Raw genomic sequence first — 15,874 nt, 5'->3', positions numbered from 1 at the left:
ATACACACATCAGGCTCTGCACCGCATACACACATCAGGCTCTGCACCGCATACACACATCGGGCTCTGCACCGCATACACACATCGGGCTCTGCACCGCATACACACATCGGGCTCTGCACCGCATACACACATCGGGCTCTGCACCGCATACACACATCGGGCTCTGCACCGCATACACACATCGGGCTCTGCACCGCATACACACATCGGGCTCTGCACCGCATACACACATCAGGCTCTGCACCACATACACACATCAGGCTCTGCACCGCACGCACACACGGCGCTCTGCACCGACCCCCCCCCTACCCCCATAGGGAACACATGTAGGGAGTACATACTCACCCGTCCTCTGTCCCCGCCGCTCCTGCACGTTCGTGCGCTGTCTGTGCTCTGGACATATCAGCACAGTAGTGACGTCACCGCTGTCCTGATCTGTCAAACACAGACAGCCGGGCAGTGATGAGAAGCAGCGTTCTTTCTCATCAGCGCTTTCAAATATATCGGCATTTGTGATCTGTGATGCTGGTATATTTGAATGTGTGATCCTGAGCAGGGGCCTGGTGCTGGCGCTGACACCGCTGCAGCCGCCGCCAGGCCCCTCCCCCAGGTCACGGGTCCCACAGAAGTGCAGGGGGAGGTTGTGGGCAGAGTACGGGGTGCGGGGGAATGTGTGGGAGGGTGCAGGGAAGGGGGCGGGGACTCCACGCACAGTACCCGCCCAGCAGGGCGGCGACATGCTGTTTCCAGATTTGCATGTCAACATGGTCCTGCCCATGTTGACATGAAATGACCGGAAGCAGCAAAATCGCGGCAGGACCACTCTGAGCCGGGGGAGAGGGGCTGACAGCAGGGCAGGTAAGTGGTCTCTATCTACTTACCTGCCCCAATGTAGCCCAATAGGGTAATAATGAAAAAAAACCCTCAAAATAAGCCGGATAACCCCTTTAAGCCCAACAGCAAAGCTGCAGAGGTTTTCCATTAGAAAGCCACTTCAAGGAAAAGCCGGCAGTCTTGTTTCAAAGGCCTAAAACACACTTCCGCAAAAAAAACGTACGTGTCTTACGGTCCGTTTTTCGGGTCCGTGTTCCATTTTTTAGAGGCGGTTCTCCGGTACGTATGACATCCGTGTTGATGGCGTATGCTGTCCGTGTGTGCGTGTGGAATGACCATGTGTGCGTGGGGCATGAACGTGTATGTGTACGTGGAATGTCCGTGTTTGTGATGCACAATGTCGTTTATAGATGTCGGCTGACAGCAGACAGAGTTGCGCGATGAGAATGAACTCGGGTGAACTTCAAGTTACAGTAAATAAACACACGAGAAAAAATCCTTTATTTGCAAAAAAAACACTAACAAGTACCCTCGTTCACCACTTTATTAAGCACGAAAAACCCCTCCATGTCCGCGTAATCCATGGAGGTCCAGCGTCGCATCCAGCTCTGCTACATGGAGGTGACAGGAGCTGCAGAAGACACCGCCGCTCCTGTCAGCTCCACGCAGCAACTGAAGACAGTCGCGCGATCAGCTGAGCTGTCACTGAGGTAACTCGCGGCCACCGCTGGATCCTCCAACTGTGACAGCAAGTCACCTGTGACTACGTCGCTGTCACTCAGGCGACTTGCTGTCACAGTTGGAGGATCCAGCGGTGGCCACGAGTTACCTCAGTGTCCACTCAGCTGATCGTGCGGCTGTCTTCAGTTGCTGTGTGGAGCTGACAGGAGCGGCGGTGTCTTCTGCAGCTCCTGTCACCTCCATGTAGCAGAGCTGGATGCGACGCTGGACCTCCATGGATTACGCGGACATGGAGGGGTTTTTCGTGCTTAATAAAGTGGTGAACGAGGGTACTTGTTAGTGTTTTTTATTGCAAATAAAGGATTTTTTCTGGTGTGTATTTATTTACTGTAACTTACAGATTACTCATGGAAGGTATCTCGGGGAGACGCCTGCCAGGATTAATCTAGGATTAAGTGGCAGCTATGGGTTGCTGCCATTAACTCCTTATTACCCCGATTGCCAACGCACCAGGGCAAATCGGGAAGAGCTGGGTACTGTCCCAGAACTGTCGCATATAATGTATGCGGCAATTCTGGGTGGTTGCTGACTGATATTGTTAGGCTGGGGGGCTCCCCATAACGTGGGTCTCCCCATCCTGAGAATACCAGCCTTCAGCCGTATGGCTTTATCTGGCTGGTATTAAAATTGTGGGGGACCGCACGCCGTTTTTTTTTTATTATTTATTTATTTTACTGCACAGTAATTGGGTGCAGTGACACAGCTGTCACTCAGCGTGGGGGGCGTGTCTGACTGCAACCAATCACAGGCGCCTGTGGGCGGGTAAAGCAGGGAATACGAGATTGATTAATGAGCGGCCGGCTTTTTCAAAGTAATTGTTGCCGCGCATTCTCTGCACAGCTGTTCCTCGCCGCGCTGGTGATCGGGGAGCGGTAAGTATGAGCCGGGGGAAGAAACAGACCGAGCGCCAATGTAAGTATGACTGAGAACATCATGAAAAAAGGCAAGTATACTGAATTTAACAAAAAAAAAAAATAAATAAATAACATCGTTCATTTAAAAACACACACGGACAAAACGTGCTGAACACGGACATACTCCGTGTGCGGTCCGTGCAGGCATGTACCCATAGACTTTAGCGGGTCCGTGCCTGCGTGATGCCGGGCAAAAACGGACATGTTGACTGTGTCGAAAAGCGCACACACGTACTTACCACACGGATACACGTTCCGTGTGATTTTACGTGTGTGTGCCATCTACCATTGAACAACATGGGTCTCCGTGTCTCCGGTACGTGCAAATACGTACCGTACACGTACAAAAAAAAACGGATGTGTGTTGCGGGTCTAAAGCAGTGTCGCTGACAGTATTGTCTTCAGTTTTTGTGAAGTCTTTTCCCTACATTTTCAGCTATAAAGTTTGGTTGGCTGCTAAAAGAAGCAGCCTGAAGAATGAAAATGTTACTTTTTTAACTGCTTTATGGTTTCTGAATCCTAAACATGTTAAAAGGAAAAACAAAAGACTAAACGTGTATCTTGCTGTACATTGTTATTTTTGTGGCATTTTTAAAACCTTTTTTTTCGCCTGAAAAGGATGTTGTTTGCACATAATCTCAATGTGGTTTTAGGGAGGATGCTTGAGTGTACATGCTTCAAAAAAACTTTTACCATCTTCAGACTTCAAAAGTGGTTAAAAGATGTGACCTGACCATTCTTTTAGTGGCTTCTGCTTGTAAGCCAGTCCCTATTTTATACACTACGTAAAATAGCTGTGTAAAACGTTTGTGGTTACCTTTACTTAATTGATCCGATTGGCAATTTTTGAATTTTCATTGAAGAATCATAAAAACTATTATTGGTTATCCAATCCACCTTTTTCACGTTTTTTTTTTTGAGTTTAAGTTTTTTATTTAAAATATAATCAACTGCATATAGTGAATGTGTCACAACTAGTGATGAGCAGACCTGCACTGTAAAAGTTCAGATCCGCGCATTTTCAAAAGGTACATGGGTGCCGGACCCGGGCCCGGAATTCCAGGTATTGATCCAGATCTGGCACTGGGGAAATAAAAAAATAAATAAATAAAGGAAAAATAAAGAAAATAAGAATGAAGCAAGAGTTTTGTACTCATCGAGACTCGGCACAACTGTACACTATACCTCTCCTTAACTTCCTGAGCCACTCATTATTGCTTATCCATATGCACTGCTTTCCTTGCCCATTGGCCTTCCTGGTGTCTGTGATTGGTTGCAGTCAGATGCGCCCCCCCACTCTGTGCAATAGCATCTAACTGCAACCAATAACAGGCACTGTCTGCCAGTTAGTTTTGTAGTATAAAAATAAATAATTTGGCGTAGGGTATGATACAAAGCACAGATTAAGCATACAGCTACAGGCTGCAGCCCCCAGATGTACGCTTAACTTGACTGTGTATCAAAATAGGAGGAACCACATGCAGGTTTTTTAAATTATTTAAATAACTAAAAAAATTACTTACAGTTCACCCAATTTGAATACCTAGCCATGATAAAGCCTGACAGCTGGGGGCTGGTATTCCCAGGCTGGGGAGGACCAACTTATTGGGCCACCCAAAGCCTAAATATAGCAGCCTGCAGCGACCCGAGATTGTTGCAACCCTTAGATGTGACAATCCTGGTGCTTTACCCGGCTCTTTCCGATTGCCCTGGTATGGTGGCAAATTGGGTAATAAGGGGTTAATAACAGCCCATAGCTGCTACTAAGCCCTAGATTATCGTAAACCAATTTCAATTTATAAATTAGAGGATCACTTGAAAACCATTTATCTACTCTCTAAAACGTAACATTTATTATATTCATATTAAAATACTATAACAATTGCTAGATGATTGGAAAAATATCCAGATATATCAAAAAGGGGGACATCAAAGTCGTGATTGGTGATAGTTCAGTGAAGTCCTAATATAGGTCAGTGGGCAAGGGGTGTACACCACCTGTTGTATTTAGTTAGGTATATAGTTATGATGAACTAAGGGGATCTAAATATTCCCTGATGTTAACCCTACCTGGCAACGGAGGTCAAAAACACCTTAATTTTTTGGGTGCCCCCCGTTCCTCGGCGGCTAGCCCTAAATGCCCCTGTCACTATAAAGATTATCTTATCCCACCACCAGGTAAAATGTGCTGGAGTGCAGATTCAGTCATATGTCATAATAGAAATCAATAAAAAGGGTTATGTCCAAATTTCATGTAAATACTTGAAATTTCAATTCTCAGTCTATAGATTTACCTATATGGCTATACAGCTGAGAACATACATGAGTTAATGGGTCTAATCAGAATGATGGACCTGTGGTCCCGGTACTTATCCTGCCAGGACTAGCTTGATCCCAGCTTGATCCTGACGCGTTTCCCCCCAACGTCTTGGGGTTCATCAGGGGATATCGGTATATCAAATTATTTCTAGTTAATTTGGGCCATCAATCTCCTCATCATATCAATCCATGTATTAGGAGTTCTGTATAGTCCTCATGTGGTTCAGTTAGAGTTCTGTTGGAGTTCTGTAACCCCCCATCCGATGTTCTATATAAATAGTGTAAGAGCTCCCAGCAGCAATACTCTGGAAGACTCTGTGGCTAGTGAGTGCCTGCAGTGGCAGCGTTTCACTGCTGCATCAGATCCATCAATGGCAATGGCAATCAGGGTAATATAAGAGGTTAATGGCAGCCCACAGCTGACACTAAGCCCTAGATTAGTAATGGGGAGGGTTTATGAGACCCCCATTACTAATCCGTAAGTGAAAGTAAAATTACACAAACACCCAAAAAATCCTTTATTTGAAATAAAATGCAAAAAACCCCACCCTCTTTCACCACTTTATTAACCCCCAAAACAACCCTGCAGGTCCAACGTAATCCAAACGAGGTCCCACGATGATTGAAGCTCTGCTGCATATCTGAAGTCACAGCACGTAATCATGGTGCATGACTGAATGCTAGGAGGTTCAGGAAGAGAATAAATCAGTGGTGATATCACTCAGGTTATTTGCGGTTACAGTGGGAGGTTCCCACAGTCCTCCACCTGTGATCGCAGGTAACCTGACCTCAGGAGACCTCAGGTGACCTCAGTAAACTCAGGTTCATAAACCTGCATCTCCCTGCAGAAAACTGCAGCTTTTTTACCAAGTGATGAAGATTTGGTGCTGAAATTTTCACATCATATTCCTGCACCCAATCTACACCTCCTAGCAAAAAAAAATAAATAAACATCACTACCGCATCATACCACATGTAGTTTTGATGCGTTGTTTTGTCAGGAGGTGTAGATTGGGTGCATGAATATGGTGTAAATATTTCATCACCAAATTTGCATCTCTTGGCCCAAAAATGTGAAAAAAAGGCTTTGATGCCATTTCCATGCAGTTTTCTGCCAGGAGGTGCAAATTTGGTGCCAAAATGTCTGCACCAGATTTCAGCTCCAAATTTGCACCTCCTGGCAGAAAAAAACGTTTTTTGGTTTTTGTTTTTTTTTTGCATTTTTGGGCCAAGAGATGCAAATTTGGTGATGAAAATTTTACACCATATTCATGCACCCAACCTACACCTCCTGGCAAAAAATGCATCAAAATCGCATGAGGTATTATGCGGTAGTGATGCGATTTTTTTTTGCCAGGAGGTGTACAGCGGGTGCAGGATTATGGTCTAAAAATATCAGCACCAAATCTGATCTCTTGGCACAAAAAAACCTGCGGTTTTCTGCCAGGAGATGCAGGTGAGTTCACTGAGTTTAATAAAGCAACCTAAGGTCATTTGAGATCAGGTTACCAATGGTCACTGGTGGATTATTCCAGCTGTGACTGCAACTAACCTGAGTGATGTCACCCGCTGACCGCTCGGCTCATTCATTTTCTGCCTGGAGCTCACAGCGGGCAGTCATGTTCCATGATCACGCGCTGCCAGTTCAGATGTAGGAGAGCTGGAATGATAGTGGTAACTTGTGTGGATTACGTCGGACCTGCAAGGGTGTTTTGGGGGTTAATAAAGTGCTTTTTGTATTTTATTCCAAATAAAGGATTTTTTTGGTGTTTGTGTTTATTTACCTACACTTACAGATTAGTAATGAGGGTGTCTCATAGATCCTCCCCATTACTAATCTAGGGCTTAGTGTCAGCTGTGGGCTGCCATTAACCTCTTATATTACCCTGATTGCCATTGCACCAGAGCAATCGGGAAGAGTTGGGTATCTAATGGATGCAATAATCCCAGGCAGCTGCAGGCTGCTATTTTAAGGCTGGGTGGTGGCCCAATAACTATGGACCTCCTCATTCTGGGAATACAAGCCCCCAGCTGTCAGGCTTTATCTAGGCTGGGTATTAAAATTGGGGAGGAACCGCACACCGTTTTTTTAAAATTATTTATTTAAATAATTAAAAAAAAAAAAAAAAGCCGCATACGGTTCCTTTTATTTCAATACATAGCCAACACGAGTGCATGCCTGGGTGCTGCAGCCTGTAGCCATGGGCTTTATCTGTGCTGGGTATCAGAATATGGGGGGACCCTATGCCACTTGCTTTATTTATTTTTATACCACGATACTGACGGTAGATACTAGGCTCCTTCCAGGTGTGACGTCATTTCAACACGTCCCTATCACATGATCCCCTATCGCTTCCTATTTTGATACACAGCCAAGATAAGTGCACGTCTGGGGGCTGCAGTCTGTAGCTGTATGCTTTATCTGTGCTGGGCATCATGATATGACCCTATGCCAATTGTTTTATTTATTTATTTTTATACCATAATACTGACCCGCAGAAAGCACCTGTAATTGGTTGCAGTCAGATGCTATCACATAGGCTGGGGGGGGCGCATCTTACTACAACCAATCACAAACACCAAGACGGCTGGTGGGCAGGTAAAAAAGTGCATATGGTTGCACAATAATGAGTGGCCCAGGAAGTGAAGAAGCCGCAGGAGCAATGTACAGCTGTGCTGGAGCTTCAGTAAGTGCTGCGCACTTGCTCCCATCCCCCTATCCTTCTACCACTATTTTTAATTAGACTTATATGGGGACCGGATTCCGGCCTGGAACCGGATTTTAAAAACCGGATCACAGGGATCTGCCAGTCCCGTTATCTGCGAGTCCGCTCATCACTAGTCACAACCTTGCATCAATGATATGAATTGTGAAATTGCCCCATACTATCTTGTGAAATTGCCTCATACTAATTATGTATGCTCAAAACATGATGTGAAAATAATCTTAGCAGAGTCACTATAAGGGCTTTTGCACATGACCAATTTTCTTGTACGAGTGATATCCATGGGTTTCATGCATGACACTAATTCCTATGATATTCTATGGGGCTGTGCACATGTCTAATGGTTTCCTCAGACCAAGTACTCCACAGGAAAAAAAATCAAAACCATGACAATTTTGATAGGGGAAGTCACATAAAAATCACCAATGCAAATCTATGTCTCAGGAAAAACCTTGGACCCCATCAAACATCCGATTGTGGTTCGATTTTCACGGACTGCCAGAATGGACATGGTGCAGAATCTTTTTTATTTTTCACTCAACGTATGACAAAAACTGATGCCACGCTGATCAAACTTTGATCAAAATCTGATCAGAATAATCGTAAGTGGAGAAATTGGTCTGTTGAACTTACCCCAGAGGTGGCTAATTTCAGATGTCAGTGGAAAGAAAGGTCAGGCAGACTGGATTTTAACATGTAAAATCATTTCCTTTTAACATGAGCAAATCTTCCACAAGAAGTGTCTGACAGCAGTTCATTAAGGTCTTGAAAATTTCACGTTAGGTAACGTGTATGGCCATCTTAAAGGAGATCTGTCAACTGGTTTTTGCTATGTAAGCTGAAGACAGCATGCTGTTAGAGTTGAAAAGTAAAAAGCAAATGTGCTCCTCTTATTACTGTGTATGTGCAATTGTTTACTTAAACTAAAGGGTTTATTTCACTATAATTACCATTACAGGACTAGAAACTTAGGAGAACAGCACTCCCAAACACCCCCTGCTGTGATAGATCCCTCCCAGTCAATGCACAATGTCTATTGAGAGCCTGGTATGGGAGGGACAGCTATCTCAGCTCTACTGTGTTTCTGAATCTAAATTCTTTGTTTCAGAAAGGCTGCAGCCAGTAATCTATGTGATACACCTTTGGATTCAGAATCTCCTTGTCTATATTATGCCAATTTAACATGAAGTAGCAAATGCCTGCTGACAGATTCCCTTTAAAACAGTGTGACAGGCACATTAGCAATACATACCTCCCAACTTTTGAATAACAGAAGACAAAGCATGCGGCGCACAATGGCAAATTTTGGCCACACTGCAAAGCACACAATTTTGGCAGTGAGGATGTTCAGCAGACGGCCTGGACTGTTCATTCATTCATTCATAGGAGCCAGAACTCATCTCATATTTCTATGTGTCACTGTATGACACATTATAGACACAGAAAAAGTAAGGCCATGTTCAGATGTTGCATAAATCCTGTGGATTTTTGTTTTCTGTAGGTGTCTGCAACAAATTATATAATAACAATGTTCTCTGACTACTGCATTTTTGCTGCATTTTTTAAAGCCTTTTCCAGATTATTTTTTGCGTTTTTGGTGCAGATGTGGATCTGCGTTTTTAAGTGTTTGTATATTATAGAAAAGCTTGGATTCTGCACTTCTAAAAGTAACTGCAGTTTTCTCAATGCATTTTTTTAATCTCCACAGAAGCCTCCAGAATAAAAAGGCATAAAAATCCCAGATTTCAGCAGCGTCTTTTCATGAAATCACATCCACTTTGCTTGGACAATTAAACACAGCAGAATTTATGTGCAAAAAAACCAGCAGGAAAAACCCGGCATTTACGCTACATGTGAACACGGACTAAATGTCCAAGAAAAGTGAATGTGACGTCATGAGCTCTCCGCTCCTGGTGTGTCTAAAGACGCTGCTGAACTGTGTAGTTTTGGTGTTTTTTTTTCTCTATAGGCTTGTTTGTGGAGCCTGAAAAAAAAAAAAAGTTGCTGCTTCATTTTTAACTGCAGAATCAAAGCTTTTCTGTAGTATTAAAATGTATCAAAAACCTGGATTCACATCTCCAACAAACATGTATCAAATATCGGGGAAAATGCATAAAAAAAATGCAGCAAACATGCAATAATTAGACATGATTGTTATTGTGTTGTGTTATTGTGTATGTGTGAACACTGCATCAGTGATACATTTCTATTCCATTTTTTATGGGTTTTAATAGAGAAAAATAATCAATCAATAGCGCCATTTTTTTCGCCATTAACCGATCCCCATAAATAATCTGATCACTGTGTTGTGCAGGTTGTTACAATTAGAGGGAAACCAAATATGTCCATGTTTTTTCCGCTCCTTCTAGAATACAGGATACAGAGATGCTCTGCACTGTACAATGGAGCTCTGGGTCCTGTGTAATCAGAGGCTGCGTTGCAGGGTCATCTATGTAAAATCCTTCCTCTGGCTTCATCAAAGCTCGTGGCTCAATAGCTAGTACTTGGGCTGCTGTTATGTGTTTGAAAGTTGCTGGTTTGATTCCAAGGAAGTGGTGTACATAAAATTTGTCATTTTTTTTCTCTTTTTTTATAGTAGATTTATTGGAACTAAAGAATCTGACTTCTTCCTTCAGCTACATGGAGATAGAGATATAGATAGATATACACTACATGTAGCTGAATAATTTTCTTCTGGCTTCTCTGCCTGCAATACAGGTCAAGATTACCAAATCCTCTTCCCACTACAGGTAGTGGCTTAATGGTAGACCTGCTGCTTATGGACAAAAAGCTCACAAGCTGATGAGTTCAAGTCCTCTCCTGGTAAACCACAGCAGATGTGAATTTAATTTATGCTCATCTTGAGTGAACTTATACACTGCACTGAGCAGAGGAGGCGGGACAACAGCTGTGAACAGCGGGATTGCGGGTGGAAGCTCCCAAATCAGGACAGTCCCGCTGTATCCGGGACGGTTGGGAGGTATGGCAATGTTAGCTTTTACCTGCCTATGTAGGCCCACAAAATAGGTTTATTGCTTGTCAGAAGGTTTTTTTTTTTTACATTGTAGTATTTAACATCTCCAACAGTGATTGCTTTTTTCTCTTTTTTTGTATTTTATGGATTCTGTTTTCTTGCTTTGGTGCTTACCTTTAATTTTCATGTGCAGTCCTTCTGTAATTACGGATGGTAAAGTTGTGTTTAATGCTGGTTCCTTGTATTTGGAAACAGGATGTATTTTAAGGTCAGCGCCTAACATTTCAACATCTTTCTTTTGATGTAAATTCTGTTCTACAAACAATTTCTCAAGTTCTGGAGCTGATGAGCTGTTTGTCATATGATGATGTGAGACTTTTTCTCGATATTCCATAATACAGAGTGATGATCCAGAATTGTGGGCTAGAGAACTCCCATGTAGTGGTATTGCAAGTTCAGAAGAAATTGATGGTGAATTATGTTTTGTCTGCAAACAAAAAGTAAAATGGAATAAAAATTAAATTAGGCAATGAAATGTAGGCAGTCTGAATCTTTCTTTATTTCTTTATTTAGACGCTAATTAGATCTCATATATAAAGGAACAACTACTACATGTATCAAGCAGTATACATGTTCATTAGCTGAAAGAAAAAAATATATTGCCAACTATACCTGTTATTCCAATTGTTTGTGTCTTTGTAGCAGCAGTTGTAATCATTTTCTGATTATTCTTTTTTTATTGTAAAAGAAGCATATGTTCCACGGAATAACTGAATTAGAGTCAGTGTTGTTCAGATGATTTCTATACACAGAAATAATAGGCATGCCTACTAAGGTAAAACTGGCAAGTTTGAGAACAGAAACAAGCTGCACAGTAGTTATAATGCATCAGCAAGGTCTTTCCCAGGTAAAGATTTCAAAGCAAACTGGGACTTCAAGATGTGCTAAACAAGCGCTTTTGAAGAAGCCCAATAATTGGGCAATGTTGGTGACCTTAATTGCAGCTGTCAACAAAAGAATCTTAGTGCAGTGGATGAAAAATACATCATTCTTCCTTTTTTTCGAAATGGGAAGATGTCCTGCAGTGCCATCAGCTAAGAACTGCCAACAACCAGTGACACCCAACTACACCTATCTACTGTTCAGAGAAATCTGGCCAGAAGTATTCTGCACAAAAACATAGGAATTGTGGTGCAGAAAATAGTTACAGTTGCCCTAAACTCATGTGAAGTATTTGTCTCTAACAAAAGGCATTTTGTGTCCCGAAGAGCTGGAGCGTACCTGTGTTCGCTGTGACCACTGAACTGAATGCCGGTCATTTCCGGTAATGCACAGTATGAAGCTGGGTGTATGCCTCCTGGCTTCATAGAGGTCTACTGTGCATGACCGGAAGGGCTCAGCATTCAGATCAGCAGTCACAGCAGTCACAGGTTCGTGCATCACTGCTGGTGATGCTGCATTGAATAGGCTGTTAGCACGCCCCTGTGGGCGTACTAACATGCTAAGAGGATGGACTAGTCAGGAAATATAACACCCTTGCGACTAGTCCGTCTGCTCATTAGCACAAGACAAAAAAGTCTTTATAAATACTTTTTCTAAAGATCCCTTTATCTATGCTACTATATACAGGGACGGTTAAGCAGGGAATAGCAATATGTACCCAGAACTGCTCATGGCTTTGGGTGCACATTGCACCTGACAAATTCCCTTTAATCTATATGGATCAGGTTTAATTCATTCCCTCATGTCAAGCCCCCTGATATTGTCTGAAAGATGATAAACTTTATAAATCACTGATAAACAGAAGTTCTATTTTGTGAGGTTTCTCCACACATGCCAAAACTTCTAGAATTCAACTTTGAGTTTAAAGGAACACCCAAAGTATATCACCTACCTGGGGAGAAAAGGTAACTCTCCCTAAAAGTCCTTACATACATGCACAACTATCCATCTCTAATCAAACAAATAATAACTGATCTCCATAATTAGGACCACAAATTCCTCTTCTGAATTGGGCATATCAGTTAATGCTTTACCTAAGATATTATATAATTCTATTTATACCCTGAGACATTACGATCCTACAATCTGCTATCTCATAATTTATCTAGGCCAATAAAAAAACCTTGCATCAAAGATAAGCTGATGTACTCCCACAAAAGACTAGGTGGATTATCACTTAAGCTGGGTTCACACATGACGCAATAGCGACCTTGTAAGTCACTGTTATGATCGCTGCTTAGCTGTCAAACACAGTAGACGCAGCAGCGATCATAACGACACACGTCGCTGTGCTACATGTTCAGAGAGCAGTGAGCCACGCACACTGCTTAGCGCTGGCTCCCTGCTCTCCTAGCTACAGTACACATCGGGTTAATTACCCGATGTGTACTGCAGCTACATGCGCAGAGAGCAGGGAGCCGGCACTGCCAGCGAGAGCGGCGGACGCTGGTAACGAAGGTAAATATCGGGTAACCAGGGAAAGGTCTTCCCTTGGTTACCCGATGTTTACCCTGGTTACAGCTTACCGCAGCTGCCAGATGCCGGCTCCTGCTCCCTGCTCGCTTTATTTCATCGCTCTCTCGCTGTCACACACAGCGTTGTGTGCGTCACAACGGGAGAGCGACGACCAAAAAATGAAGCTGGACATTCAGCAACGAGCGGCGACCTCACAGCAGGGGCCAGCTCGTTGATGTATGTCACACACAGCGACAGCGACGGGACGTCGCTGCTACGTCACAGAAAACTCAGCTCACACCCCCCCCACCCTGTGCAGCCTCAGCTCACACCCCCCCCACCCTGTGCAGCCTCAGCTCACACCCCCCCCCCCACCCTGTGCAGCCTCAGCTCACACCCCCCCCCCCACCCTGTGCAGCCTCAGCTCACACCCCCCCACCCTGTGCAGCCTCAGCTCACACCCCCCCCCACCCTGTGCAGCCTCAGCTCACACCCCCCCACCCTGTGCAGCCTCAGCTCACACCCCCCCCACCCTGTGCAGCCTCAGCTCACACCCCCCCCACCCTGTGCAGCCTCAGCTCACACCCCCCCCCCACCCTGTGCAGCCTCAGCTCACACCCCCCCCCACCCTGTGCAGCCTCAGCTCACACCCCCCCCACCCTGTGCAGCCTCAGCTAACACACACACCCCCACCCTGTGCAGCCTCAGCTAACACACACACACACACACACACACACTGTGCAGCCTCAGCCAGCAACAGAAACACACACACACACGAAAACATTCTTCTCACCTGCTGTCAGCGGCATGCAGGCACGTGGGCTCGGTGAAGCCTCAGCTACCACACACACACACACACACACACACACACACACACACAGCGCAGCCTCAGCCAGCAACAGAACCACACACACACACGGCATGCCACACACACACAAACAGTGCAGCCTCAGCCAGCAACACAGAACCCCACACACATGAAAACATTCTTCTCACCTGCTGTCGGCGGCACGCAGGCACGTGGACCCGGTAATGATCACAGCTGCTGTCATCGCTGAACTTTCGGCCGGCGCGTGCAGAGCAGTTCTCACTGCACAACAGCCACTGGTCAATCACAGGCAATCATCTGAGGTCATATGCAGCAGGTGCTTGCCTCTGATTGGCAGGCGGCTGTTATTGCGTTCTGCAGCGAGAACTTCACTGTGCGTGGCAAAGACAAAACTGTAGGCTGAAATAAATAACTGGCAGCTGCGGCCCCTGCACCGGTCGCCATCTTTACCAGGTCCACGGGCCTGCGGGCCGCAAGAAGCCACCTGAAGGGCCGCATGCGTGTTTGAGACCCCTGGGGTAGCCAGTAGTGCCAGAGAAGTGCCTTGCGCTCTCAGATGTTTGGAGAGACTTCACCCGGGAAACCAGCTATGCTCACGTACCAGTCCATCTCCACCTGTTACCTTTGAAAATTGAGGCCTTACTGCTGGAGTCCCATCCTTTGTACCATTCTGCCTGGGCCAACTTTGTTAGAAGGCCGGTCTCTAGCCTTAGCATTGTCTCATGTTCTGTGTCTCAGTCAACACTCCAGGATCACCCTATCTCCAATACTGTCTCCATTCTCCTTTTCTCCTGCCACAGATCACCCACTGCATGCGACATTGACGAGCTACTGACAAAATTTCCATTTCTGTCATGCACCGATTCTTTACTAACTTTGAACTGTCTCTTTCCCCATCAGCTAATCCCTCCCATTGTGGGCTAGTCTAACACTTAACTATGTCTTACCCTATAGTCTGATAACTATATATAAAATGCTATACATATGCAATAATGTGATTGATGTCTTCAGAAAAAGGAATGTGACAGCAACAGTCTACCTTCTTACAGTATGCTCAGCACCACCTATAAATATAGCCCAGATTGTGAGTGGCTATCAAGGAAAATTGATTCCAATGAATAGGAAAACGCTTTTCACGAGAACTTAAGTATATCGGGGCATAGGTATTTAAAGTACATTTTAATCAATAGTTAGAGATAATAGGTTCCACCATTGGATGGCTGGGTTATAAAAATGTTCCTGTATTGAGATCCTATATATGTGTCCCTGGTATGTAATGTGTAATGGCTGTGTCTGACTATGCAGGAACATGGTATGAACATACCATATCTCCTGGCAGGGGGAAGTTACAAAAAAAAAGTATACAGAAAGCACAGCTTGGGATCACAGCTGATTCTTTTTGTGAGGTAAAACTTGTTATTGAACAGGCAGGGAAATGTTTTGCCTCACAGAATGCAGCATCTACAATCCAAAGCTATTCTTTCTTCCCTGGGAAGGAACTGTGGTATGTTGCTGCACAGTCAGACCCAGGCCTTACACAGTACCTAGCAGGGACACATATATAACGATTATCTCAGCACAGGAAAAAAAAATTAACACATCCAATTGTGGAACTTAATTATATTATTATTATTTTTTTTATTATTATTAATATTATGCCAGATCAATTGTGGTCCAAAAGACAGCACCACCAGCAATCAGCTTTTATTTTGTTATTTGCTGTGCTCACTCCACAGCTCCATTTAAGGCCCCTTTAACACGTCAGTGATTCTGGGACGTTTGTGCTTTTTTTTAAACGTACCAGAATCACTGACATACGCAGACCCATTATAATGAATGGGTCTGCTCACACGTCAGTGATTTTTCACTGCACGTGTCTCCGTGCAGTGTACCCGCGTGTGCGTGATTGCTGCACGGAGACATGTCCATTTTTTTCTGGCATCACTGATGTTCCACGGACCACGCAGTGGTGTGCGCCGTGAAACACGTGCCAGAAAAAAACGTGCTTTTAAGATAAAAAACATTTTAACTCACCCGGCGTCCAGCGATGTCCTCTGCAGCCCGTTCTCCCTGCTGC

At 44.4% G+C, this 15,874-nt stretch overlaps 1 protein-coding gene across 1 annotated transcript in view; it reads right to left on the bottom strand.

The window, feature by feature from the left end:
• The window catches only part of IPCEF1 (interaction protein for cytohesin exchange factors 1), a 419,927-nt gene that overhangs the window by 59,734 nt on the left and 344,319 nt on the right, over positions 1 to 15,874 (bottom strand). The window contains exon 9 of the mRNA XM_075339684.1: positions 10,686 to 10,998. Coding sequence (XP_075195799.1) covers positions 10,686 to 10,998 — 313 coding nt within the window. The remainder of the gene's footprint in view (positions 1 to 10,685; positions 10,999 to 15,874) is intronic.

The sequence above is a fragment of the Anomaloglossus baeobatrachus genome, chromosome 3 (genome assembly GCF_048569485.1).
Source record: "Anomaloglossus baeobatrachus isolate aAnoBae1 chromosome 3, aAnoBae1.hap1, whole genome shotgun sequence".
Classification (NCBI taxonomy): Eukaryota; Metazoa; Chordata; class Amphibia; order Anura; family Aromobatidae; genus Anomaloglossus; species Anomaloglossus baeobatrachus.
The sequence above is the reverse complement of the archived record's forward strand: the minus strand, read 5'-3'. Positions and strand labels throughout refer to the sequence as shown.